The sequence below is a fragment of the Corvus kubaryi genome, unplaced genomic scaffold (assembly GCF_017639235.1).
Source record: "Corvus kubaryi isolate FWS band 111438036 unplaced genomic scaffold, C.kubaryi_AGA036_p1.0 134, whole genome shotgun sequence".
NCBI lineage: Eukaryota > Metazoa > Chordata > Aves > Passeriformes > Corvidae > Corvus > Corvus kubaryi.
The window spans coordinates 8,674,970-8,702,509 of record NW_024580668.1 but is presented as its reverse complement, the minus strand read 5'-3'; the positions used below and the strand labels follow the sequence as shown (position 1 = coordinate 8,702,509).

At 46.3% G+C, this 27,540-nt stretch overlaps 1 protein-coding gene across 2 annotated transcripts; it reads right to left on the bottom strand.

The window, feature by feature from the left end:
• Positions 1 to 9: 9 nt before the first annotated feature.
• Positions 10 to 26,388, bottom strand: SLC13A3 (solute carrier family 13 member 3). 2 transcript variants are annotated; one of them, XM_042049462.1, is made up of 13 exons: positions 26,247 to 26,388; positions 16,757 to 17,022; positions 16,267 to 16,430; positions 11,722 to 11,788; positions 10,814 to 10,999; positions 9,800 to 9,925; positions 7,411 to 7,506; positions 5,604 to 5,708; positions 4,510 to 4,607; positions 3,155 to 3,267; positions 2,695 to 2,856; positions 2,229 to 2,366; positions 10 to 1,653 (listed from the first exon to the last, which is right to left on the bottom strand). In XM_042049462.1, the coding sequence occupies exons 1-13, from the start codon at positions 26,355 to 26,357 to the stop codon at positions 1,468 to 1,470; spliced, it is 1,818 nt and encodes a 605-aa protein (XP_041905396.1). In that variant the 5' UTR covers positions 26,358 to 26,388; the 3' UTR covers positions 10 to 1,467. The 2 variants fall into 2 exon arrangements, with proteins under 2 accessions (XP_041905396.1, XP_041905405.1); XM_042049471.1 differs by having other exon boundaries at positions 26,311 to 26,332.
• Between the last annotated feature and the right edge of the window lie 1,152 nt (positions 26,389 to 27,540).

The following is a 27,540-nucleotide window of genomic DNA, read 5'->3' as shown; positions in this document are numbered from 1 at the left end:
AGGACCATGTGAGGTGCTAACCAACGTGCTTTATTTTAAGTTTTCCACAATCATTAAGGATTTTGTTTGAACATTAAGGATTTTTTTTTTTTTTTAACTTGATTGATCAAAGTTCCACATTCAACTGGTTTTGGCGATTTCAGTTCAACCCCCTGTTCAACTGAGTCCCCACCTGCCACATGACCCCAGGGTAACCCCCATAGGGTAACCCCAGCAGCTGTGGTGGGTGAAAATCTCCCTGCCAGCCCTCCCACCTGGCCCTGGGGGTTATCAGCAGCACAGGAGCAGGGGGGATGCACTGGATCCCTACCCCAGGCCAGTTCATTTTGTCAGCTCCACCAGTTTACATTATCAGAGAAACCTGTCCCAGAACAGGGATTCAGTCACTCACCTCCATAAAACAAGAATCAGATCCTTTATCATTCAATCAACTATTTCTGTGACTGATGATTTAAGTTTAATACTTTAGATCCTTACATAAAATAAAATAAAAATAATCGGATAAAATGGTGATTAAAATCACAGTCAATTTGCAATGCTTTCATTGAAAGTACCCAAGCGATCTGATTTTAAAAGGCGTTAAGAATCAAAGCCTATTTTTAAGAAATGTCAATAATATTCCAATGCAACTTGTCCACTGACCTGTGACTCAGCAGGTCATTTGTGAGTGAGTCAATCTCACAAACCTAAGACTGGCCACAGTTACCAACGGTGAGACACCACCGATGTCCAAAGTTATGTCAGAAATTAATTTGGTCCCAAACCCCATCCGTGGACTCAGTGCAAAGAACCAGGCAGCAACCGCTGTGCCAGGTTTTCAAAACACTGAACATGTTTGGAAACAAACTGTGGCCTTCCAGTTTCCAAAGCATGGAGCAATGCACCGAGTCCTACCAACACATCTCCTGAGTCATCCCTTCACACACCAACCTGAAGAAATAGTCTTCATCCTCCATGAGAGAATCACTCATGAGATGGCAATGAGACCCCATCCTCACACCCTGCCAGAAGCACCCGGCCACACCGCCTCCTCCCCGGCCAGATTCTGATACACTCACTCACATTGGGTTGCACATAAATAATCCAGTTGCCTCCACCCTGTTCCCAGGGCTGGTCTCCAAAACGAGGTAGGGTATCAGAAGCTAGAGCAGCAAGGCTCGCCAGCTCTCATGGGGGGACAGGAATCTACCCAAAGATGCTCCATGCTTACAGGTTGTCCAGTTAACAACCACCTATGACAGAAGGACTCTGGGAGAGTTGGATTTGTACCTGCAGAAGGTGGGGAAAGATCTCCAGAGAAAAAAACAAATAGATGTTGTGACACTGACCAGGATTTCTAAAAATAAAATTAAACCAGAAGGTCCCACACAGTGTGAGTGGCCACGTGGCTTCTCCTCCTGTGCAAACTCTGATGATTCCAGTGCCCCAGTCCTAAGTGAGTGAGTCCTTCCCCAGGGGTGGCTTTGTTCATATTTTATTTAGTGCACTTAAAGTGACATTTTCTACAGCTGTCACAAATGAGGTGGCATTTTCTGCATGGATGTTGGCCCATGCAGGGAAGGTCCCCAGCTGGAAGATGCTCTTGGCCCATGTGTTCATAGCCAAGCTAAGAAGCAGAACTCCCATAAGATTCATGAGCAACCCAGTTCTTGCCTACAAAAGAAATACAAAGACAGCTGTTGAGTTTAGACTGGACATCTACAGCATGTGAAGCATGAAGCTATTTGAATGCAAACATTATAAAAACTGAAGGCTTAATTGCTGTTAATATTAGCAACATCTTAAGCAGGCTTAAAGCCACAAAGGCCACTCTGCAGCTGCTTACCAAGCTTTGATCCATCAAAAACTTTAACATCTGTTTAGCCTCAGGAATGTGAGCAGGAACTGGGACTAAGCCTAATTTCACTCATAAGCTTTATTTTACTGAGCTGGGGAACATTTCCTGCATCCAGAAACCTATGAAAGTTGAGCTGCTGAGACTAGAGGAATAAGAATAGGGGCTGGGGGATGCTGAGCACATTCAAGACCACTTTTGTCACCATTTGGAGCCATGGTGGCTCCAAATTTCAGCTTCATAAGAGCTCCTTCCATCCTGTGCCTTCAAACACTGTTGATACTTCTGTCTTCTCACTTTGCTACATACTGAAGTACTAACAATGCAGAAAAATCCATTCTTTAAACACTCAGGCTGATTGTTTTCATTATTTTATGTGTCTAAAGAAACTTACCATATCCTTGACCATCAAATGTCCAGAGGAAAACGCAATTGAGTTGGGAGGTGTTGAGACTGGCAACATGAATGCATAGGAGCATCCTATAGTTCCTGGTATCATTAAATAGAGGGGATTTACTTTCAGACGAATGGCCTGGAAAACCAGAAAGGAACAGGAATTGCACCTTGGAGATTTGAGCTGCCAACAGATGGATCAAAGGATCCAGTGGAGTGTGCAGAGCCCTATCCCACACTCTGTGATAAATAATCACTTATCTCACAACAAAGTCTGAAGGATTACTATCCCTCAGTGTCCACATTATGCTACAGGGCTTGTTGCTCCCAAGGGTTTTGAAGAGCCCAGGAGCAGGAGAACTGCCCAGTGCCTGTCCCAGCACAAACCCAAGACAAACCTGCCCACCCAAGGGGCAGAGCAAGGAAGGGGCAGAGGACGAGCTGGTCTTGCCATGGGATGACCTTACCAGCTCTGCCAAGACAGGCAGAAAGATGATAATAGTGGCTGTGTTGCTGGCAAACTCTGTGAACAAGGCGATGACAACCGTGATGAGGATGACGGCCACGGGCGGTGGCACACCCTCCAAGGGATGCAGACGGCCTCCTATCCACACAGACAAGCCAGACTCCTGCAGAAGGGGAGAGCAAAAACAGGAGTCGTCCTCCTGCATCCCTGCAGGGAAACTGATCCTCTCCTAGAACTTGTCCTCAGGATGTCTCACAGCAAGCAGCTTGCAAGGAGTTGTAACCTCCCCAGTTATCTGCTGTGTATTGTTGTCACTTGGAGTTGAGAAATATGTCCTTTGAGTGTGATCACTCCATTGATACAAGTTTTCCAAAGCCAAATGAGAACACCAAGTGACACCCTGATAAAATCCAACCCTGCTGGGCAGGATGATGCCACATGGCATCTGCTGTGGACCTCACCTCACAGCCCTTGGCCATGGCAAAGCCTCCTCCAAGCAGCAGGATGATGTTCCAGGGCACCGTCTCTTGGGCCTTCCTCCAAGTCAGCAAGGGCTGGGTCTCTGTGTTTGGTGCTGGAAACAGAGCAGAGGCCTGTGTCAAACACCCACCTGAAGAGGAGCATCAGTCATTGCCTGACAGAATGATACCATGAGTCTGACAGCAGTGCTGAAGCCCACTGTCCATGAGTTGCTGATCAAACACACACATGGAGTGTCTTGAATTAGCCAGTTAAAGGAACATTTAACTTAGTATCAGATGTCCAAAAAAACCCTCAATTCTAGCATTAAAGTTTTCTTTGAGGCTTTCTTGATTTAAAATTTAATATCAGGTTAATTTTCTCTCTGTAACAGACATAAACATTGTCTTCAACGGATGGGGGTCCATGGAAGGAGGAAATTTTCTGCCACTTGAATTATAAAGATGTTACTAATTTTCCATTTGTCATTCAACAGCCAGTAAGTTTTACAGCAGAGAGCTCATCTCCCCTAAAAGCCATTTCTTAATACACGATAAAGTGAGCTCTATTGTATGGAAAGATGCACTAATGGGACTGAAATTTTCTGTTGAAAAAGGGAACATATTTTATCCACAGGAGGCCTGATTAAACATCTTCCTGTGTATGGACAACACAACAAATGTTGTCAGATGTCAACAATGTCAGAGCAGCTGGTATTTTGTTCCCACAGACCCCAGGCAATGCTCCATCATCCACAAAGGGCTTTCATCAGCCACTTGTCCACACTAAGATCATCTCTTATTCCAAGCAGCTTATGAATTAAAATTTGTATTTCATTTCTACTCAGGAGGGCCAGCCCACAACTTCAAAACCTGCTGGGGAATTTGGGCTTTAGGAGTTCAAATTCTAAATTATTCTAGAATGTGAAGAAGAGCACCTATATCTGAGAATGGACAACTAGCCCAGCTCTGCCCTCTCAGAGGTCCATGCTCCCCTCGAAGGACAGAAGCTGTTGGGGAGTCAGACACCAAACCTCTGTTCCACAATCAGGTCTGCTGTGGTAAGTGAACACCCATTTCAGGTCACTTCACCCCACCATAGCATCAACCCTGACAGCTACATGAGCAACTGAGACATTCCTGCCATCAGCAGCAGGGCAGTGACTGCTCAGCCTCTGCTGGTACTTCAGAAAAGAAGCCTCTCTGGGATCAAATGGCACCTTCAAGGCACACTGCTCCCCACAGCCAGCACTGCTGCTGCAGGTCCAAGGGAGGATAGCTGTGGTTCTTGCTCCATGCCTGCCCTGCCAGGACACAGGCAAGCACAGAGTCCCTGCCTGGAGGGGTCTGCTACTCACCTTTCAAGTCAAACCACCACCTGAAGGAAGGTTTTTGTGAAGGGAAGAAGAACAGTATAATCACAATGGTGATTCCCGTAACCGCATCTGAGATAAACCTGTCCAAAAGCAGCAGAAACACTTGTAAGAAGCACAAGCCTGTAGAATTACAAAGTTTATGAAAACAGGGATTTACCAAAGAAGATTACAAGTTTCCGTCAGGTCTGAACAATGCTTGTTGTTCACAGTTCTTTTTTTTTTTTTTAATTTCCTGTCGAGCTACGTTTCTACGATGGCCTGTGAACCCCCCAGAAAAGCTGCCCTGCAAAAGTGAAAACCAAGATCTAATCCCCTCCACACTGATGCTCTGGCTGTTCTGATTCCAGAGTCGTGAAGACAAGTTTCCTCAGCCTATTGCAGGGAGGAAGAGAGACAGAGCCCAAAACATCTTATTTATATGAGCTCTTTGCAAAATGCTCAAACTCTCTGGTGAAAGGCAGGCTCCATCCAGTAAAAAGCTTAAGCATGTGTTAGATTTAAGGAGTTATTAACTGATGAGGAAAAAGTCCATAAGTACTTTGCTATATTAAGGAATAATTTATTAAACTAGGGGTTTATTTGAAAAAAACCCACAAAACGATGAAGGTCTCTTCCTTTAAAAAATAACAACACCCTCTCTGAACTTTAGCATTCCCTAGCTGCTGTATCTATTCATCTTCACAAGGTATGGCTGTCACAGGGGACACAAACTTGGCAAACAGACAGGATAACATTTGGAAACAGCTCCTGCCATCTCTCTTCAGTCTTCAGGCCTCCAGTGAAATCGGTGGATTGCCTAAAGAACTCAGTATTTCACTGTAAATATATTTATAAACAGCACTCCCAACATTAAATCCTAGGGATGGCCTCAAACAGACACATCCCAATTTCCCGTTAGCTTCATGCACCTCCTCTAGGAGACAGAAAAAAACAAAGTTGGTTCTGCTACTTGATGGTCAGTTCAATTTATTCCAGGAAACCTGAGTAACAGTGTTAAGCAACAAAATCAGAAACTCAGGAATCTCAGCTTGGAAATGTTATTGCAAAATGGCACAGTGGAATGGAAAGAGTCTTACCCTGGTGCAAACAAGCTTGCCCAACCTGGAATGAATTTGGGATCCCTGGAGAACAGCATGATTGCAAACATGCAGAAGAAGAAGAAAATTGCCTGTTCTGCAAACCTGAAATGAAAAGAAATGAGATTAAAATGCTCATGGGCTAAAGGGGTGGATCCAAGCTAGGACAAGTATCCAGCTCCTGCTGCAGCATCTTGGCTGAGAAGTGAGGATGATTTTCTAAAAACAACTACAGTGAAACATTGGAACAGATTGTAAATCTATTTGCAAATACTGGTGTTTGCCAGCAATTCTCTCTTATTGGAAGACATTAAGGAGAGGCAAGATGGAGACCAGGAATGTCACAACAGCTGGACACAAGGTTGACCCTCTGGGTGTGGCAGAGAGGAAGGGCCAAGCAGCTCCCCATGGTCTTTCCTCTTCCCATGTCCCTCCAGGATGCCAGCCAGGGATGGTGTCACTGCAGCTCAAGCAGTACAAAAGGATGACTGAGATTCAAATCATACATGAGACAGCAGGAACAAATTCCTCCAAGGTCAAAATCTAAACACTGTCCCTTAGACACATGACAAACAGCAGGGTAAAAGGCAATATTCACCGAGTATCTAGGGCAGTTAAGATTTAACCAAGATGATGCTTCAAAATGCTATTTAAAATCTCTCTGAGCACAAGCAGGGGCATATAAGCCCTTGGGAAGAGGCTGCTTGAGCTGATTTTTAGTTATGGGGCTGCTAATCAAATTGGTAGAGCTCAGCTTAATGGACTTTCCCACTCCTAGATCTCAAAGTGGGACTTTGATTCTTTCAGAGACATTTTGCAGGCTGCTTGATAATGTACTGAATGGAACAAATAAACCAATTTCTTTCATTTACAGCACAGGCACAGAGAGCTGTCTTTGAAGAACCACTCCGTGTTCCACACAACAGAAATAATTACAATGTCGAGAGCACGACACAAACATCGCTGGATATTCACAGCATTGCCCTGAGTATGAAAATATTATTTTACAGATGGGGAAACACAGACCATTTAAGGATAAAGCCTACAGTTTCAACAGCCTTGGCTGCCCAGAATATCAGTGTATGGTTGGACATATCCAGGGTTGGATTTCTAGAGATACCCAGCTTTTCCTGCTTCCCCCCCTTTTTTTGGCATCTCTCAGAAGTCTAAAACCCATGTTTCTTTCTGCTGCTTACTCCAAAATATAATCCCCATCATTGCAGTTTTTACCAGCTTTTACTTTCCTTGCTTGACTAACATAGTTGAAGGAATTATTCAGAAAATAAGAATGTATTCCATGGCATGGATCTGACTTCTTTCTATATACTTTCTCTGGGCTTTAAGATTTCTTAAAGTATATCCACAATCCATATGATTCATATCCATAATATGATTTGCCAGCCTTCTCAGCAAATTCCTCCTGCTTTGCAGGACAGGTATGCACAAACCTCTGAAATCCAGCCTGTGTTGGTTAGCACCTAACACACACAGAACTGGGTTTGTTCCTGGAGTAGAAAAATCATAAAGAGTAATTAAACAACCCAGCATGAATTCCCTCTGTAAGAGGAATGTTGTTCTTCAGAAGATTTGAGTGCAAGCTGCTATTTGCAATTATTCACGCTAGAGACGGTGAGGAGGCTGGAGCATGCAAAAAGCAAAGTTCAGCAGGTTACAAACAGACTGAGTGGAAATATAGGTGTAATCTTCTTTAAAAAACTCCATTACCCCCAGTCCTCCACTCTTAAAACAGGATATTTGCAAACACACTTAATTTCTTTCTCATTTCCATCCCAACTTTACAACTCACTTTGTTGGACCCAGTTTCTTATAGTCCTCCTTTATCACCTCCTTGGCTCGGGCTTCTGCATCCACTCTTATATTTGACTTTTTTGTTTTCCAGCCCCTGCCAAGAAACACAATTACATTTTTACATGCCTCTGACCCAAGTGACACATAGGAAATACTGCATCTTCTACTGCAGCACATGGAGAACTCAGCGTCCTTCTCCAGCACCTGCTCTGCAAGGTTCAAAGAGCTGAACATCTCTGGCAGCTCAGTTTGTGTTATCTTCAGATTATGAAGACTAACAATGAAAATCTCTGCTGAGATAAAGGTAATAGGCCTTATTTATACTATATATATATTATATACCCTTTGTCTATGCATTCATACAAAGGAGACCCTGCAGAGGTGAGGAAGTTTCCTCTTATTTATATTCTGAACTGTTTCCTCCAGCATGGGCTGTGATTGCCAAATGAAAGTCCCAACATTCCAAGACTTCCTTGTCTTCCTTCCAAGCAAGTTACCTACTTGGGCAGAACGACTAGGAAATAGGGTGACACAGAAAATGAATATGTCCCTTCATTTTTCAAGTCACTTGTAATTTCCTGGGTGATCCCAGGATGCTGCTGAGGATCAACAAAAATGTGAGGAATTTCTAAGTGGCCGGGAATGTTAATGTGCTCCTGGCTAAGCCTCTTAGCCCGGCTGCACTGACTGCACACAGTTTGCTCCTTTGTAGCATGTGCATACAAATGATATATTCATATCTCGCACTTCATCTCCCACCATATCCCATGACACTGAACCTGGTTTCTAACACTGCCTGTGACCTTGATTAAACCTACAACCCCAAATTTCTGTATCAGAGGCATCAGCCCATCCCCGTGGTGCCTGCCCTTCCTTAACACATTTATTGTTTCAAAGGGATGTGTTGGCTGGATGGTCTATATGGCTGAATGGTTGATCATTCAGAAGCTCCTGCACTTCAAGCTCCTGGCCCTTTAATTTCTTAATTTTGGGGAGGTATTATTAACAGCAGCCTCAGCTCAGCCAGCCCATACCTCAGCCTTTTGCTGTGTTTTGGATTCAAGCAAAGCCGAAACGTCTGCCTGCCTGTGCCCAGCTACAGACACCAAGGACCTGCCCACAGAGAAAGTTCAGCCACTATCCCCAAGCAGTTACAGCCCAAGCATCCCAACAGGCTCCTGTGGAGCCTTGGCTGTACTTGCAGAGCTTTGCAGTGCCTCTTCCACGCACCTCCCCACTGGGGAATTCTGGTATCCGCGCTGGCCCAGCTATCCCAATACAGCCGGGCTTTGTGCTGGCGGCGACGAGCCAAACCAAACACAGAGCATCACGTTCCCTGAGCACCAGAGCCACCCTGCCTTTCACCGGGGGCTTCGGCCTCTTCCCTCACCTGAGGGGCTGGGGCTGTGCCGGCCGGATGCCGGGACCATGCCCAGCCCTCACCATGGGACACGGGAATTCAGGCTGGGCTCCACACAAGCCCTGGCACACGGCAGTGGGAGCCGGCCAAGCATCACACAGCAGCACGCAGAGCCTCCTGAGAAGCCCCACCAGCAAGTTAAGGACAAGCCTTTGGCATTTTCTGGATTAAAACTTTCCCATTGATTTTTCCCCCCCCATGTCTGAGACAGTGTAAATATTTGGACACCTGTTCTCTTTTCCCCCCTCTCCCCCCATTTGCATTTTAAAGTCAAAACAACAATTAAAGACTCTTCTAAATATTACAAATTCTGTACGGTCCCTGGAGGAAGCAAGACTGTTACTATCACTTGTGAGAGTGTGGAGGGGGAAAAAAGGCTCCACATGAGCAGCAGAGCAATGCTGCAATCACTTTAGGTTGTGCACACTAAGGGGTTGCAAGATTTACCGGAAAAACATGTTATTCTCAGTTACAGATTAACACGTTGTTGTAAAATTAAGCCCTGTTGTGAAGTAATCTGTTCCAAACCCAGGTTTTTGCCCCAAGAAGAAATCCTGTCTCTTTTATGGGGAACTAAGATTTTGTCATGATCTCCAAAGCTAGATCTTGCTTTTCCTTCTGTCATTAAAAATCTCCCATTTACCCTCCAGAGGCCAAGGTCAGGCAGTAAAATAACATTTAAAAATTATACATTTAAAAATAATACATACTCTGTACACATATTTCAGTTGGATAAAGTATATGTAACTATGAGATATCTTTAAAACCTTCCTATTGTACATCAGCTTTTTAAAAACAGATGACTTGTTATGGGATGGGCATGCTAGAGTTAGTTATAAATTCCCCCACCTTCCAGGAGATGATCCGGGGTGGTATCAGTAGATTTAGGATGAGAATCATGATGAATATGTATTTCACAATGCTAATATAACCAGAGTACATACATGTGTAGTGAATATCAACATACCTCAGGTTAATTCCTCCATACAGGATGGAGATCCATAGCCATCCCATGAGAAGAAAAATCAGCATTAAAGGAAATGCAAACATAAACCAAGAACCAAAGTTCACCACATCACATTCTGGAAAATAACTAAGCAAACGGGAAAAATCAAGTTAATGCAAGATGGGAAAGCAACCCTCCCATCCACGGGTAAACAAGCATCTGAAATCAGCAGTGAGATATCCCACAAACCTGCCCCTGTGCATTTAAAAACTATCTCTGTGCGTGCCTTAGGAGTTATCTGGGACACAAGGAAATGTGAGGAGCGTTGTGTTGGGACAACCACCAGGACATCCTGCCACCCCCATCTCACCCAGCCCAGCTGTGCAAGCCTGCAAGGAAAGATCTGGAAATCCCTCTCCAGATGGGCAATGCCTTTGTACAAAGATATTCCTGGGCACCCAGGATTAAATCCTGCTACAGAAACTGCTGGAGTCTGGACATGAACCTTGCAGGGATGCTGCAGTGCCCAGGACATGCCTTATGTACTTCTTGTAGAGGTCAGCAAAGGTAAGAAATACCTGGGGGCACCTGGGCTGGCACAAATCTCTGCTCCTATGCACATAGGAGGAATCTTTTATGACTAAGAAAACAGGCCAGAAGTAGTGGGTTCATTATTTTTCTTTCTCCCATACAGCAGTAGCTGTAATTGCTCACAAAGCACTACACAGTCTGCTTCACCAGAACAGTTATCAGGTTAACTGTAGGCGTGGAGTCAAGTCCCATTAAATTCAGTGGGATTAAAAGCATCAGTGAGGTGAAGCACACATGCTCCAGTTTGGCTGACAGCCTGCCTGGCTACGCTGGAAACCTGCTTATTAAGTCTAAGGCTGGTGCACTCCCTGCTTTCATTTCCCAAAACGTTCTGGAAGGGCATGAATTTTCCAAACTCAGCACAGAAAGGGATTTCCTACAGGGATGAAGAACATGTCTCTGTCTTGCAGGATTTACAAGGCTCCCCAGGAGAGCCTCCCATACCTCTTCAGCTGTCCCAGAAGGATGAGGTTTGGCGCAGTTCCTGTCAGCGTTGCTGTACCTCCGATGCTGGCTGCGTATGGGATTGAGATGAGGAAACCTTTCCATATGTTTGTTTTGTATTCCTCCTCCTTCTTTAAGTCTGAGAGAGCATCACTGGAAATCTCCTTCTCCTCCGCCAGATCTTTGCTTTAAAATAGTCCAAAAGAGAATCCGGTGAAAGCCCTGGTTTAAATACAGTGCAACCACTTCAGAGCCTTGACAGAAGGAAAATTCCCAGTTTTTAGAAATCCAAGCTACCAGTGTGCTCAAGGACACCTTAGCAGCTCAGTGCTGCAGAGGGGTCTGCTTGGTGAAGTGCCACACAGGACTGTCAGCCTCGCAGAGGACAGAGCACCCTCAGACCCATCCATAGGAGCTGAGTGCCTTGCCCAGCCCCTCAGCAGCTTGTAACCCTGAGCATAAAGTCCAAAGGACTGCCAAAAGGAAAAAGAACTAAAATTTGATAGATTTGAGGAAAGAAACATCTGTTCCTGTGTTCCTGAAAAAGATGCTTCCTTCCCATCCTTGTTATCAAAGCAGGACCATCGCCAGTGTGTAAATCCTGGGGGGTTTTACATCATCGGCTTCACACATTTGATGTTCCTGGGAAAACCAAGGCACAAATCCCCAGCAGGAGACACCTCTGGCTATGATTTTAGAGTGGCTGAAATAAACCTCTGTAATGATTTGAACATGTAGAGGGATGCTGGGCACACAGAGGAGGGTTTTTATCATCAGGCTGCTAGTGACTGGGATGTTCGGTATAATCGAAACATTGCAATGATTGAATTTCAAATTCCTAACACGTGGTCTAGCTCAGGGGATAATTCTCTCTCAACTCTCTTATACAAACTTTATAGTTAACTTACTCCTCAGTACTTGCCAGAAACTGCATCTCAGTTGGTACAGTGTAAAGTTTATTCTGCTGAAAAGATGCTGAAAAAGAAAGATGAGGACTTTAAAACAGTTCAAAGCATCTAGAAAATTCTCCTTGAACCAAACAGAGGGACAGAGGAAACAGCTACCATTTTAGAAGAGGGGCTGTGCAAATGAAGGGTGAGCTCACACCAAGGGGATGGGGTCAGGAGCACCTGGCAGGGGTGAACAAGCCCACCTCTTCCTGCCACTGCTCCAGCCCCACCACAGCACCCAGCTTCTCCTCCAACACCCAGGCACTTGGTCCCTTTACTGCTTTTGCCACAGGCTGGGCTTTGGGATCCTCTAACACAGCCAAGAGTTCCAGGGCATCCCTTACCAAGTCATGGGTTTGGGGTGGGTTTTTCTAGGGGAGGATTAACCATAAGTCATTCTTAGGAAGAAACACTGTTGGGCCTGGTTGTATCTGTAAGGCAGGTTCCCCAAGGCACAGCAGGAGCACTTCCTGTCACTGAGCTACATTCCCATTTTACACCCTGCAGACATCTAGAGCAGTCACCATAAAGCTGTAATTCCTTCTTTAAAGGCAAGAGTGAGACACATTTGGGGATTAGGTTTTGTACCAGGTCCTCCAAAAGCCACCCTGACAGCAAGAACCATTCCAAGCCCATCATCCTCTCCACAAATGACAGACCCTGCAGGTTGAGGAGCCAGTCCCAGTAAACTGGGAGCTGCACACCCCTAAACCACACCAACCCACAGGAGCACTCAGAAATCAAAAGATGGAAATGCAATACAATCATTCTCTGTTACCAGACCTGACATTAAGGCTCGTGGCATTTGTGGCCATGGCTTGACCTCCTGAGGTTGGGAGATGTGCTATCAAACCCCATTTCCCATGTTCCTGGCAGGACTGGAGCACTTGTGGGTTTTATCCACCTTCAGCACAGGTGGTCCTTCCCCACCACTGCTGGCTCTGCTGCCTTTCCTTGTGCTCTCTGTGTGCTTTTGGGTCCAGAGGTTTGTGTGCCTGCACTTCCCTGGGCTCTGCAGACAGCTATATACAGAACCCAATTCCTGCCACTCAAGCAGTCCCCAAATTTCCTTGCACCTCTTCTTAGCCCAAAACCTGATCCCCTTCCACCCACAATGACCTAGAGATCTAAAGCATGGAGAGAAGCCAGCAGCCAAAGTCTCAGGACTCACTCACGTGTGTGCCAAAGACACGGTGCTTGTTCCAGCTCAGTGAACCAGGGATTTTTGCAATGTCATGTTTTACACATCGCTAATTTACTGAATTGGAGTTAATTGGCTTGGACACACACATGCTGAGCTTTCATCCCAACCTTGCCACAATGAAAGGATGTAATTAGAAGGATGAACATCAACCCATGGTTGACTGTTGATCCCTCAATGGATTTAGCCCAAAGGCTCTTAAAATGCTGTCCCACTCAAGCCCAGTCCTGGCTCTGCAAAGACATTTCATTTTACCTCAACATTGTTCAATTTTTTCCCTGCTAAGCTCAGACTACAATCCCATCTGGGCAGGACCATCTGTGATTTATCTTTCAAGGAAGGATTGCAAACGTAACCATGCAAAGGAAAGCGAGGCATACTGCAGAGCTTTTCCTATGAAACTTGTAAAAAAGGAATTGAAAATTATTACAGGTCCGTAAGTCAGAAAAGGCCAAAGATAACAGAGTTTGGACCCAGCTGTACACACCTCTCACAGGGGAGTATGAGGATTCTGTGGCCATTTCACCAAAATAACTCACTTACCTTAGAGGCAGAAATGCTTTTCATAGATAATTTTTGCTTTAATGACATTTTTACTGTTTCTGAAAGGTTCAGAAGACCTGAATAGGACTATTTCTACCCACTGAGGGATGCAGGCAGCAGTGCTGTGGCCACACCCTCCAGCACAGCCTGGGATTAGCCAGTCAAACCAGGCAGCAGTGTCCAAAAATGCACATGTCCCACCTGCTCCTTTAGAGACATTATTTCCAGGTCTGTGACTCAGAGTTACACCTCAAGCACTGACTGCAGAATATTCTCTACGAAGGAAAAAAAGAATGGAAATATTTTCTTGTGATTTTTACCTGGAGATATTTAAGGTGCTCAGAGAAATGAAATATTGCCAATGATGGGTTAGTGGGCAGAAGCAGGAGAGAGGTCAGGCTCACTGACACAGCAGCTGCCAGCTTGTCACACACCTATTGCTGGAGATGTCAGACAGAATTGCGGGGAATCTATAATCCACCTCCAAAAGGAAAATTCTGGAAGCTGAAAAATGTCTGTTGGTGTTAAATTTATAGCCCTGCTTTGATCCACCAGAACCAGCTGGGACTTCAGCCCCCCAGCCTCACTACTGCTCTCTTGCACCAGAAACCAAGAGTGTCAAAATGAACAAATGACTACACCCAGTTTTAGCTGTCAATGACACAAGAATGTAAATATTTGCTGATCTATAACATGCTGCCCACGTGGCTGGGCATGGACATAGATGATTGAAAGTCTGAGATTTTCTCATCAGGAAAAAAGTGTCACCAACCGATCAGAGATCACTTAAATTCTGGCACTGTGTGTGTAAGCAAAGCCCTATACAAAACTGGTTTCACACACTTGTTGAGATTTTTTTCTGTAAACCAAGTGCTTTGAAACATCACATATTCTTTATTATATTTTAAATTATTATTTTTAACCACTCATATTTTTTAGCCTCATGGACTCTACTACATTGTTATGAAACCAAGTCAATTTGCAAACTGATCTTATCACATGGCATTGTACAAGTTTCCTTCCACATACAGGTCCCTTCACAAATAAATCTTTTTGGAGCACAGATCACGATTCAGATAGATTATAAACATTTAATAAACTATGAAATGAATATACCTTCTTCCCATCTGTACATCTCCACTCCTAAGTGTAACATGAGATTAGTCACTTTTGACTGACTTCAGGTTTAGGGCTTCCTTCAAGGAACTCAGCTTTGCTCATCCATTCAGAAAGATTACAGAAAAGGATGAGTCCACCTTGGGACACTAAATTTCAAATAAAAAGTCTACATGAAAACACGCATTTTGATGTACAGAATGTTGTACATTTTACAGGTGATTCCTCCTTCACTTGTATTTATGACTTTCAAAAGCCTCTATCTCAAAAAAAAAAAAAAAAAAAACAACCAACATCATCACACCATCACATGGTATTTGCAAAGCATCACTTTATTCATTCTTCTACCTGCATGCCCCTCCCTTCCCTTTTCTGGTTTCTCTCACCACTGCAAGTGTTGTGAGTCAAAGATGTTAATTCCGTGCTTAATAGTGTCTAGGACAAGGGGGGAATCTTCCTTTTATGTGTTCCCAAACTCTACTGTATTTACAGCCACAACTACACAGTCAGTTTCAGAGGCTGGGGTCAAGAAGGTTAAAAGCAGACTGACAAAACACAGAACAGGAAATTATAGCAAGGAAATCCGTGGGATTGATTTTAATAGATGTGAACAGTCAAAAATTCATAAAGCAAATGTGATAAAGCAACTTGGAGTGAAAATATCTCATGATTGTTAAACATTTATGATGAATGATTAATTATATCTTTATTAGAGTGTGCACATGTTTGAGTCTTCTTCTGGGGACTCCTTTATCTTAGGACTCAAGGGGAACCAAAAAGCCATTGCTTTTAAATCACAGGCAGATGAATTACTAATTAGTGCAAGAAGAAGCAGCAGCAGAAGAAGCTGTGACTACTGCTCCAGCTATCAGCAATAGCTACAAAGGGGATGTCAGGACATCATTTCTGGTTTGCTGTTTCTCATCACTGTCTGCCAGAAGCCCAAAGTTCTGGTAAATGACTCGTGAAGAGAAGGCTGGAGGAAGGCCTTACCTGGCCACATACCCCTGACCTGTCCTCAACCTGCTCAAGAACAACACCAAACAGCAGCATCAAGACGGAAAAAAAATCAGAAAGCACTTCATAGATAGATATTTAACCTGCCAGCCTTCCCTTGAGTCCTTGCTTTCCCCCCCAGCTCAGGCTCCAGTTCCATGGGTGAACAAACAGGAAAACAAGAGGAGAACACACATGTCCCAAGAGCACAACAGCTCTGTGTGCCACAGGGAGGGACCCACCCTGCACCATCCCATAGCACTCATCTGCCCCTTCTACAGCCCTCCCTGGCTCCAGCTGTCCCCCAGCAATGCATCCCTACAATTCCCACCACCACTGTGCCACAGAGCTGGGCTTTAACCTGTGCCAGCAGCAGGTTTATGGAGCAGCTTGGCTGGGCATTGCCGCTTTTTGGTTTTCCAGGCCACTCATAAGCATTGCCTCCTGCATGACATGAGAAAAGGGCAGGATAAAAGGGAGTTTTCTGCCAATATTCTTCCACCATGGGAATAAAGTATGCAGTAAAGTGGGACCAGTCCTGAGATCGAGCTGCAAGCTCAGGAATGTGGTATTTGTGCCAGCGAAGAGATTCGAGAGCAGCAGGGCAGATCTCAGCCGGCTTGTACTACTTGCCCTGTCTCAATTACCTTGGTTTTCTTCATTTTCCCTGTTCATATCCTTAGATGTGTCTTTTTCCCCAAAGAGGCTTTTTAAAATTGCATTTGCAATTGGAAGCATCATAGCAGTGGAGGCAGTATTACTTAACCACATGGACAGGAAAGACGTTGTCAACATCATCCCTAAGATTAGTCTGAAAGAGAGAAAAAAGGAAAAGCTGAATTTCTTCAGTTTGGCAAGTTCTCTGACACATCAGGAGGCTCATGTGCAGAGATAACAAAACCAATACCCAAAAGGATTTCTATGACTCTCCTGAAACTGGATGGAGCACGGGCTGAACCAAACAATTCTCCCTGTGCTCCACTGGCCCAGGGGCAAAGGCAAACAGCTGAACAAACACAATAAGCTGGAGAAAAGGAGGTGTGGACACCCCCCACTGTAGGAGCAGCACAGCAGAGCCACTTCCCAAGCACCTTCAGCTCACATCCCCCATGGAGAACCCCCTGCTCCCATAGTCACCTGGCTGGCTGGACTCCCACCAACATGAGCACCCGGAGTGCAATCCTGCGGTGTAAATTCCACTCCTCAATGGCCGAGGCCATGATTAAACCACTGAGGAAGAGGAAATTGGTGTCTAAAAAGTATTGTGGGCAAACTTTGTTAGATGGGAGGATCCCCAGGAAGGGAAAGAGGACGATGGGCAGCAGAGCTGTCACAGCCAAGGGCAGCGCCTCCGTGCACCAGTACAGGGCCATCAGCAGGATCACATAGAGACATCTTCCTTCCTGCAAAAGGAGGAGAGGAAAAGTGAGACTTGGCATTACAGAGACATCTTGTCACCTGTCACACTTAGACAAGCAAAATGCGCCATTTACTCCCTTAAGGACAGAGTATTTCTCCCAAATCGTTTCCATCAAGTACAACGTCTTCCCCCTACATTGTGTAAGGGGTTCAGGACTGATATGAGACCACAGCAAAACCAAAACCCTCTGTGATTGCCTGAGCTTCCCACATGCTGCAGGCTCACAGGCATCAACCAAGGAACCTTTGGAGAGCAGGAACTGTCCCACAATGTTGAATTAGGGCTGGCATTGCTGCTAACATCCTCAGGTGTCCCAGTATCTGACCCACTTAATGTTTGTGCTTTCCCTTCAACTTCCACAGGCCATGCTCTGCACGGCTATGGAAAAACAGCCTTGGGAGATGGATGTTCCACACATTTGCAATAGGCAGCATGCAGAAAAGCTTCTTTTCTTGAATCAGAGTCTCCCAAGAGATTTGTGAGAACCCATTCCATGGCAACCCATCCCAGCCCCTACGGAAATCAGTAAATCAAGCACCCTGGTGTCACACCACTTCCTGGGGGCAGGAATCACCCGGCATCACCCCAGCCTTGGCCAAGGCTGGCAGAAACCCAGTGCCCCCACACTGCAGTGTGAATTCATCCATCCACCCAGGAGGCACAAACTAGACCAAAGCCATTTGTCACGACAGCCATGGCCAAAATAACGAGCAGTGGAAGGAAGTCAGGAGAGCGGCCCCAAGCCCGGGATGGGAGAGCCCTGGGGGAGCCCAGCACAGAGCTGGGCTCGGTCACGGCGGGGCTGAACAGGGATATTGTCAGCAAGCACAGGGCAGAGTGCCCACAGCACTATAAATAACTGCTGAGAATCACTTGGAAGCCACAAAACTATTTATTTTATCACTTTTCCAGCTTGTTGAGCGCGTTGAATTGCTACTCAAAGGCACCTCTGTCCTTCTGCTGGGACCTTCCTCCCCTGTACCAAGTCTGAGCTTCTGAGAGGGAGATGATGGCTCTGCTCCCTGCCAAGGCTAGGAACAGCGTGAGCTGGGGACTGTGGGGAGCTCCATTTTGGGGATAATGTGGTCTCAGCCACAGCATTTGAGGGTTCAGCCAGGCACCAGAGCAGGTGCAGTACAACCACCACCTGCTTGTTCACCTATGAACAATTTGCTGCAGGCCTGGGCTGAATGAGGTCAAAACCGATATGGATTTATTGTTCACTACATCTGCAAGTGAGGGTTTGAAAGGTGGACAAAATGATAGAATTTCTGATTTGCTTTTAGCACCCAGGCTTTGCATTCACAAGTGGTCCTGCTAGCAAGGTCCCAGCACCTCAGTGTACACAGAAACATGAGCACACCAGAACTGAGTATAACTGGATTTTTTTTTCATACATTAATTGTACCAGTGTCAATGCCTCATATGAAGTGCCCAATATCTGGATTTAAAGATCACTTTCAGACCTAATTTTAGATGCCAATAAGATGACATGAGAGAGTGTGAAGTAAAACCCTCAGGCTCAGCTCAGCCCTGGCACCTGACAGCTCTCATGGGCTCCCTGCGCTTCACTTCCCCCAAACCAGCAGGATCAGAGCAGCAAACCTGGCAGTGTTAAACTTTACAAAAATAAAGAACCATGTTTTAAAGTGTTTGCCACTAGATTATTGATTTAATTCCTGTGCCAACTGACAATTCCTCTTTGCTATGGTTCTTTTTATATGTCAGAGAAATAGCTTTGCTCTCATTAAGATCTTTTTCATTTGATTTCCAAAGGCCATATGGATAATTCTTTTCTCCCACTGGAAAAATATTCTTCAGTTTCCTTCAAAGAAAGTTGCACCAAAGTCAACTTCAAAATAAAGACATTTTGGCTCTTACAGGTGTAGAGCAACTGAAAATATTTAACAATGATACAAGAGCATATCAGTGAAGGCTTTAATTGACTTTATGAAATAGAAGATGTACAATTTAGAAAACTAATTATAAGTAATGGGTATTTATTCTCCAGTGTATGGCAAATGTTCTGGAAAACATTGCAATGAGACACAGCATCAATCTAATAACTCCTCTTCACTGCCAGATCAAAAGCCAAGGGGTAAAACTGAAACAGGGTAGAAAGAACTGCTATGTGAAAGGCTTCCCTGAATTTTGAAACCTATATGGATCAACAACAAACCACTTGAAGAAAGCTGTAGTGCGGTTTATCCAATTTATTCTACCCTAAAAGAGGACAAATTGCAGCTATATTGAAAAGATTTTTGAGATAGGACCATCATTGAACAAAAAAGGAACAAGACCACTCCAGAACAACTTTGATTTCAACCAAGCATTCCCCAGAATGAAAAAAAAAAGTCATCAATAAAATGGAACCAAACTCTGCATGAAATTGAAAGTTTCTTGATTTTAAGATATTTTGTGAATGTTAATTAATTAATGCCCCCAGTGTCTAGTATGTTTGGTTAGTACACAAACAACAAATGCTAACAAATGTCAGTAGAATGGTCCTTGAGGGATTTGACCACAGGTGCCACTGGACAGGCTGAGCTGCACCACTGCTCAGTGTGGCACCATCACCTCCACATGATCTTTATCCTTCCATGCCTTGGCTGCATCCTTGTCAAGACTCCTTCTACTTCTCGTACCTCCCTGCAGCTTTGTATTTATATTTTTCAACAGAATTCTATCAAAGTTAATGGGGGAAAATGGTGGCACATATGAACTTTAAAATGGATCTTGTGATCAGGTTAATTTTATAACCATTTAATGATTTCCAGGGAAGCAGCTTGCAGGTCTGGACTGCAGCAGCTCTTCTTCCTGTTGCTCAAGAGCCTTGGGTTCGACCTCTGCCCCTCCAGACACAGATCTCGTCTTTGCTACACTGAAAGCACCAGGGATTTTCCACACTGGGGGACCTGCTGAGCTATGGCAGAGGAAGCCAAGCCACGAGGTAGTCTCCCATGGGCAGGAGACCTGGTGGTCTCCGGGAAGGGCAGATGAGGTGCCCCGGGGAAAGGAGGCTCTGGCAGGGAATGTGGGTCAGGTAAGGCGAGCTGGCTCACCCAGGCATAGCACTGAGACACAAGCCACCAGTCCTCACTGCCAGCCTGAAAGGGACACCAGGACCTTCGGCTGCACCTTGTTCCCCATCAGACCCTAGCTTCCACCAGGCAGATTCAGCCCTACCTTGGCACTGCCAAACTTTGGGTTTTCTCCATCAACCTCTGAATGCTGCATGGTCATCACAGCCCCATCAGCCCCACACAGGCTCCATCACCCTATAACCAGGTAAAAGAGTGGCAGACAGGGCTCCTCCAGGACCTTGATCCCAGTACCCAGAGAGATTTTGGCTGAATTGGAGCTTTTCAAGCCCTTTTATCCCTCTGCCATCACAAAGAAACATTCTACCTGTGATTTACAGAACTACTTGGAGAAAAAAAACAAACACTGAGTGTTCTCGTGTCACAGCTGTAACTGTGCTACCAGCCACACTGCACTCACTGCCTGCTCTCCAGCAGGATGGAGATGTGAATCTGATTTCTACTAACCCAGCTCCTGCAAGCATTATGTAATCTGGACATAACCCAAGCCCTGTTTACCAGCCTTCCTGCCAGTGGAGTCGTTTTGCTCCCGCTGGCTATTTGCGGAGTGGCTAGAAAGGGGCCAGTAACACAGGGCCACAAAGCTGCAAGAGCTTCAGGGAATCTATTTTCCTCTCCTAAAATGACATAAAGCTTATTAAACACTTTTATTTAACTTTTTGAAGTATTTTGTAGTTGGCAAAACAACAACAACAACAAAAGTCTCTGTTTTAAAATGAGACAGCTGAAGCTCAGATAAAGTGGCAAACTGAATGTGTGGCAAAAAGTCACCAACTCCACAAAGAGCAGCCTGGTAGTCTCTTCACTGCTCTTGTCAACTTCCACATGTCCCATACACACAAATATAACATTAACCACCTTGGCTGTGGGTAGCCAGTCCAGCAGCTGCATTGAGCTAATTATGTATTATGATCTCCCCCCTTTTGGGTTTTTTTAAATACTTCCCAAGGGGGGCTACAAATCAGCCTGACCTGTGGTCAGCACCCCTGGTGATCTCCATCTTTACTAGGGCTTGTAGAAATACACTCAGTTTACACAATAAACTCTTCAGGCAGCTCTTGCAAAATTATCGTATGGAAGTTGCTTAAATGTATAGATTTTAAAGTAGCCAGGGTTGGATGTATGACATTTTAAATTTCCTTTTAGTTACTGTCACAGTAAAAATATTTATTATCAGTCAACTTCTTATGCTGTAGGATTGTACTATCAGAATTTTGCTCAGTATAGAACAAAAATGGTTCACTGAATGTGGCTTTTTCTGCATTGTCCATCCGGCAACAGATTACCACAGGCTGGGTTTCTTTGATGAACATTTGTGTTCATCACGCTCAACACCCTGACCAGGGATTTCTTCCTCAATTCTTGAGCATCTCTTTTCATGGAACCACAGAAATGTAGTTGCTTGGAAAAGACCTTTACCATCATTGAATCAATGCAAATAGAGGCAGGAATCAGGCAGACGTGTTTTATATGCAGTCATATTTCCCAATTAATACTGACTCATGTCCACTTCCCTTTCCCCCAGCCCAATTATTGCTGCTTTCACATCCTCCCTGTGCCAGCCTGCTCTTTGCCAGGCTTGCCCTCTCTCTGGACTGAAGCTCACAGAGGATGTGGTAAAATGTAGTCACTGCACTTTCAGTTATCACCGTCTTTCCCCACTGAAGTTCTTCCTCTCATCTTCTAACTGACCATTGCTTCCAGTTTTGTGAAACTGGCCTTCCCAAATCACCACTGGCAAACATGGCAGAGATGGACTTTGTGTATGAAGTGTACAGTCAGGCTACAATCGCTCACTTCTCCTGCCAGGCTGCTCTCCAGCCTGCTCCCTACCTGTCCATGCTCCTGCTATGCTCTCCAGCCAGGATCCAGCTCCCCTCCAGCTTGCAGGACACCCCACTCCCATCCCCACTTGCATCACCCCTCTGCCCACACAGACGCCCTTCATGCTCTTTGCTTTCCAGTGCAAGCAATGTAATTTTTCTTCTGGAAGATCTTAAAGTCTCCTTGTTCTAACCAGGAGGACCCATTACATCCAAGTTAATTTTAAATTGCTCTATGGCCACTGAGGAAGTCAAGTCTGTTTTCTGAAGGCACTGGGCCCTATTTGCCTGCTCAGAGCTCCTTTTAGCAGATTTGGCTGCCTCAGCTGTTACCAAGCCAAGAGGCTGTAGACATTGAGTTCATTAGAAGCTGTTGGAACGAGCTCTTTGCACAGCTCATTAAAAGTGCCCCCATGCCCCTTCCAACAGAACAGTTCCTCCAGCCCCTCCTGCCCTGCCCCAGCTCTTTGCAATCATTCACAGCCCTCTGAGCAGGGGGGCCGCAGGCATTTCCACTCACGGGACAAATATTCAGCCATTTCAGCAGCGACCAGAGCATGAGGTGACACACAGACCCTTGTGCAGAGAACTGGCTCCTGGGAAGTGGCTCCACACAGAGCGTTTCCTTCTGCTGCCTGATGTGATGGACACAAACCACTGTTCCAGACACAGCTTGGGGAGCTCACCCTGAGGTCTCAGCAAACGCACCCACAAAGTGGAAATTTCATTTCTCTATGTAAGAGAAAGGAGGTTGTAGACAAAGCCACTTACACAAGCCTCCCTCTCCACAACCTACAGAGGCCATCAATTAAAAACAAGGGCAATTAACATAACAGCAGCAGTGCCAGCCCTGTCACCACCCCTCTGTGAAGGGACTCCCATAGGGATCTGGAGAAAAACCACTGCGGGGTGACAGCTGGCAGGAGCTTTAATCACAGCATGAAGATGTGGATGCTGGAGTCCATCACCAGTAAGCAAGAGCAGACCTGATGGATGATTTTTCTCAAAGGATTTTGTTTCCAGGGGGATATCACTTGGGTGTAGGTTTCACTGGAAAACCCCCTGCACGCACATCACAGTGTATCACTCAGAAAGGACATACTAATCCAAGAAGCCATATCCTGTTGTGTTCTATCAGCTTTAAGTCAAGACTTCTTGGTCTCCAGATCCAAGCGAAATGCTGCCCTTGAAGCCAAAGCTGAGGTGGCTTTTTATGGTGGCAATCCCTTGGGAGATAAAAATTGCTGAGCATCCCAGTAGGGAGAAGGTAAATGGTGACATGATTTGGGAACAGATTTTAGCATTGGCAGAGCAGGGAAGTACTGCAGAGGTGTCTGTAAGACACATTCTTGCAAGGGAAGGTTCATCCTGACACCAGCAGAGGCTGAGCCTCACTGCTTTTTATCTCCTACCAGTTTCTGTTACACCCTGCCAGGCAGCATTCCGACCATCCCAGCAGGAGTACAAGCTTCTCCAACTTGTCCAACACCCCCATGTTTCAGATGCTCAAGTACTCAGCAGCATCACGGTTGTTACAGTGACTGCACATCACGCAGGAGCTCCTCCTGCCTCAGCCTGCTTGTCCTGGATGCCCTGCCTGGGACAGACTCCCAGTAACACCAGCAGCAGCCCAGTCAGTTGAGTTCTTGCTGAACACCTGCAGCAGCTCTCACAACCTGGCTGCCCAGGGGAGCACAAGGCTGGACCTGAGCCCCGTGTGAGGACAGACCGCCTGACTCGGGCGGTGCAGCTGAGGGCATGCCTTTGCCATCACGCGCCAGGACAACTTCCACACTCTGCCACCCCGATCCCCAGCCTGCTGGCCCCCGCCTGTTCCTCCCCCTTGCTGTTTCCACACTGTGGTTAAAAGCGTAACCTGCTCCTTCCTCTCCCACAGCCCCTCGCGGCTCGGGCTGCGGACGGGGGGGTCAGGCAAGCTCCAGACGTCAGAACTTAATCCCCTGTTGATGCAACAGCAAGTTTCTTTTCTTGTTGAACAAGTGAGAGAGTTTAGTGTTAAAACCTTGGATGAATCATTGACCCCTGAACATGAACAGATACAACTGCGTACAGGAGTTAACAGCTACAGGTTCCCCCCCATGCCAAACCCTGGGAGAACTTGGGGAAGCTGCAGTTGGACTTGCCTGAAAGGTTGCACTGATTAACACCCATGTGAGCACCCAGGTTTCAACAGGCACCAGCACAGGTACCAGCCAGTGTCACTGCTACCACCAGTGATGCTTTAGAGCCCATGGAGAATGAAGAACAGAGCCCCAAGGCGAGCAGCAGAGCAGCCAGCTCTGCTAGGGTCTCCTTCCTTTACCACAGCTGTATCCCTGCTTTGCCACTCGCTCAGCTGCAAACATTTCCACTTTCCCAACACCATTTTTCTTTAATAAAACAGCGTTGATCAGACCAGCCTGTTCATGAGGTTTTCCATGGACTGCACCCTGGAGCGGGCTACCAGCTCACTGGAGGAGCTCAGTGGATGTGAGCAGCACCATTACACCACAGAGACATTTTTTATTTCTGTACACATACAGAAATCCCTTTTCTGAACATCCAAATCCTGTACAGCCCGTGTGACACTATACACTTCTACCAGCACAGAGAGCATCTAGATCAAAGCCCTTCCCACAGCGCTGCGTTCATCTGTGATTTATTCTCACAATTAACTCCTGCACGTTCCAGACACGAGCTTGCACTTAGCGTACAGCGCATCTCCTCACTCTCTAATCCTAGCTCACAATTTTACCAAGTGCCAAAGACAAACAAGATGCCATTAAATACACTTGAAGTCATTTGTTCAGCTATTGAAAATGAATGTAGGGATGTAACTATTCACTTACGAATCCGCGAGGGAATTTAGTACCTGTTGTGCAATGTGTTTTCTGCTCCTTGAGGCAGACATTTAACACAGTCCTATTCATAACTCAGCCAATACATAAAACAGAGAAAAAAAGTGATATTAAATCCAGAGAAATGTCTCTTTTAATGTATGGTGTCACTAAATAAAGCAATGGTCAATCTATGTAATTTTTCAATTTCACTGGTGTATTTTGTATCTCAAACGAGAAGGTTTCACCTGACAAGCACTGTACAGGCAGAACTAAGTGCCAACTTTGTGTCCTTACAGCACCTGAACTATTCTACATTCACTACATACTGATCATTACTTCTTTTCCGATGTAAACAAAGTCATTCTCAAGTGGATCTGAGTCAGAACATGAGGGCGAAATCCTGCTCGCACTGAAGTCAACCATGCAAAATTCCACAGTGACTTCACTACCCCATGGACTTCCACCCAAGGCTCAGAGGTTCCTGGTGCACAAGAGCTGTGTACGTAGGATAGCAACAAAAATCCTCCAGCCTCCAAAGCCTTGCCACAGATTGCTTTATGTGCAGATCACACATGCTAAAGCACAAACTCTAAGAGGAGACCAGTTCTTCCACATTTACAAAACACCACTTATCTTACTCACAAAGCCTTTTCAGGTACAGCACCAAAGGTTCCCCTGAGAGTCACCCAGAGCGGTGTGGGCGGCACTCAGGTCTCCCTGGCACTCCCAGCCCTGCAGCACGAACAGCGGGACAGCTCTGCAGGTCCCTGTCCCACTGCTGGCACCACCACCCGCTGCCACTCCCATCGCTAAGGGGATGGGCCAGCGATGCCAAGCAGACTCTCAGTACCAGGCACTAACCTTCTACCCCCGCTCTGCAAGCCCCCCGCTGGGTAATGCCGGTCTTGCCTCAGTTTCCCCAGATGCCATTTGGGCACTACCGATACTACAGGACACTTGGGTACCAGCAAGAGGCACCAGTTATTGCCACTGAGCTTGAGATGATGCTGAACCATACGATCCTCCCACCTCCCAAAGTCCATATAAGAAACATTAAACACAGTTCACGTTATCTATCCCTTCTTCCCCCTATAAACCTGACTTGGACGCAGGATGCCCCCTCCACTCGCACTTTAAGTTGCTGCAAAAGGGAGAGGAGCAGTGGCATCCCACACTCTTCGCTATCCCCTCCCTCCACGGTCAAACCCTGGCAGGCAGCAGGGTGACCCTCCCGAGAGCCAAATACTGAGGGTGCCGAGGCGAGCGGTGGCACGGAGCACCCGCTCCGTGTCCCCAGGGCTGAGCCCCACTTCCCAGGGTGGAACGCCGCTCCATACACCTGGTCCGCGTCCCGAGTCAGCGTCCCCAGTTTGTGCTGCCGGTCCGTGCCCCGCAGCGGGTGTCCCAGCCCGCAGTGCCCACCCGGGGTTCCGTGCGCGGTACCTTTGGGGGGAGGCTGAGCAGGACGGGCACCAGCGCCAGCGGCGCGCACAGTAGCACCACGAACCTCCGCACGCTCCACGCCTTCTTCACCAGCGCCCCCAGCGCCGCCATCCCGCGCCCATCGCCGCATCCACCGCCGCGCACCCGCTTTATCCCCCGGGAACGGCCCTCCCGGTGGGCGGCACCCCCCCGGGATCCCCCGCCCTTCTCCGCCCCGCCTCGCCCACCGGGAGGGGCCCCGCACCGCCCCACGGCACTGCGCCCCGCTACACCGCCCCCCATCCCCTATACCCGCCCTCTTTACGGCCCCTATATCCCCCTCCTTTTCCCCATCTCACCACTTCCCAGCCTTTTTTCTTTTTCTTTTCTTTTCTTTTTTTTTTTTCCTTATTAAAAATAAGCAAACACAACCAAACAAAAGGTCAGTGGTGTGGAGCGGGATAGAGCCATGGGAAATAGCGGAAAAGCAAGCGGCAAAGTCTTGGCTCACACAAGTGTGAGCCGCAGCAAGCAAGCGACGAACATATGACTATACACTGGGTGTCCTATCAGGCTGGACCTTAAGGATGCTTCAAGAGTCAAAAAGAAAACACAAAAGCTGCCCAGTTTGAACTCTGAAGGTGGATTTTCTTGCCAGCTCTGCCCTACGTCGGATTCATCAGAAAGAAAATGGGGAGTATGTGGGGCAGGACAGGATCCCCTCTCCTGACCGCAGTGAACCTCAACAAGCGTTGCCGATCTCATCTGACCGCAGTGAGAGACAAAGGAGACCGAGCTGCTCCGCTATCAAGATGAGCAAGAGATCAAAGCCAAGGGAGCTGCTTTTTGCACTGCCTGTATTCTTGCAACTGAAGGCTGAACAAAGCTGAGTGGTGGGGAGAAAAATGGGAAAGCAAAGAAACACCCTTAGTACTTCAGCAGCATCTTTTGAGTGCTTTCAAACATATTCAAAACATGGGCAAACTGACCCATATATGACAGAGAAAACTTCTCCATTCACAGTTAGTCAGCTTTCTGGAGAGTTACTCCTCCTTGATACTACTTCCTAGCTCATCAAGGAAGTTGGAGTCAAATGCAATGGATTAAAAAGCAGCTGTGAGAAAGCCTCGTCCGCCTCACACAACCCATGAATCACTGGCACAGAGGGAACAAGAAATTAGAGGGTGGTGGTACAATCAGCAATAGGGACAGGACTGTGCTCCCGTCTGAAGGAACTCTGCTCCGGGTCTGGATCCACCTCCTCCATTCTCCTCCCTCTCCTTAACAGCACTGTATGTAATTTTGCACAAATAGT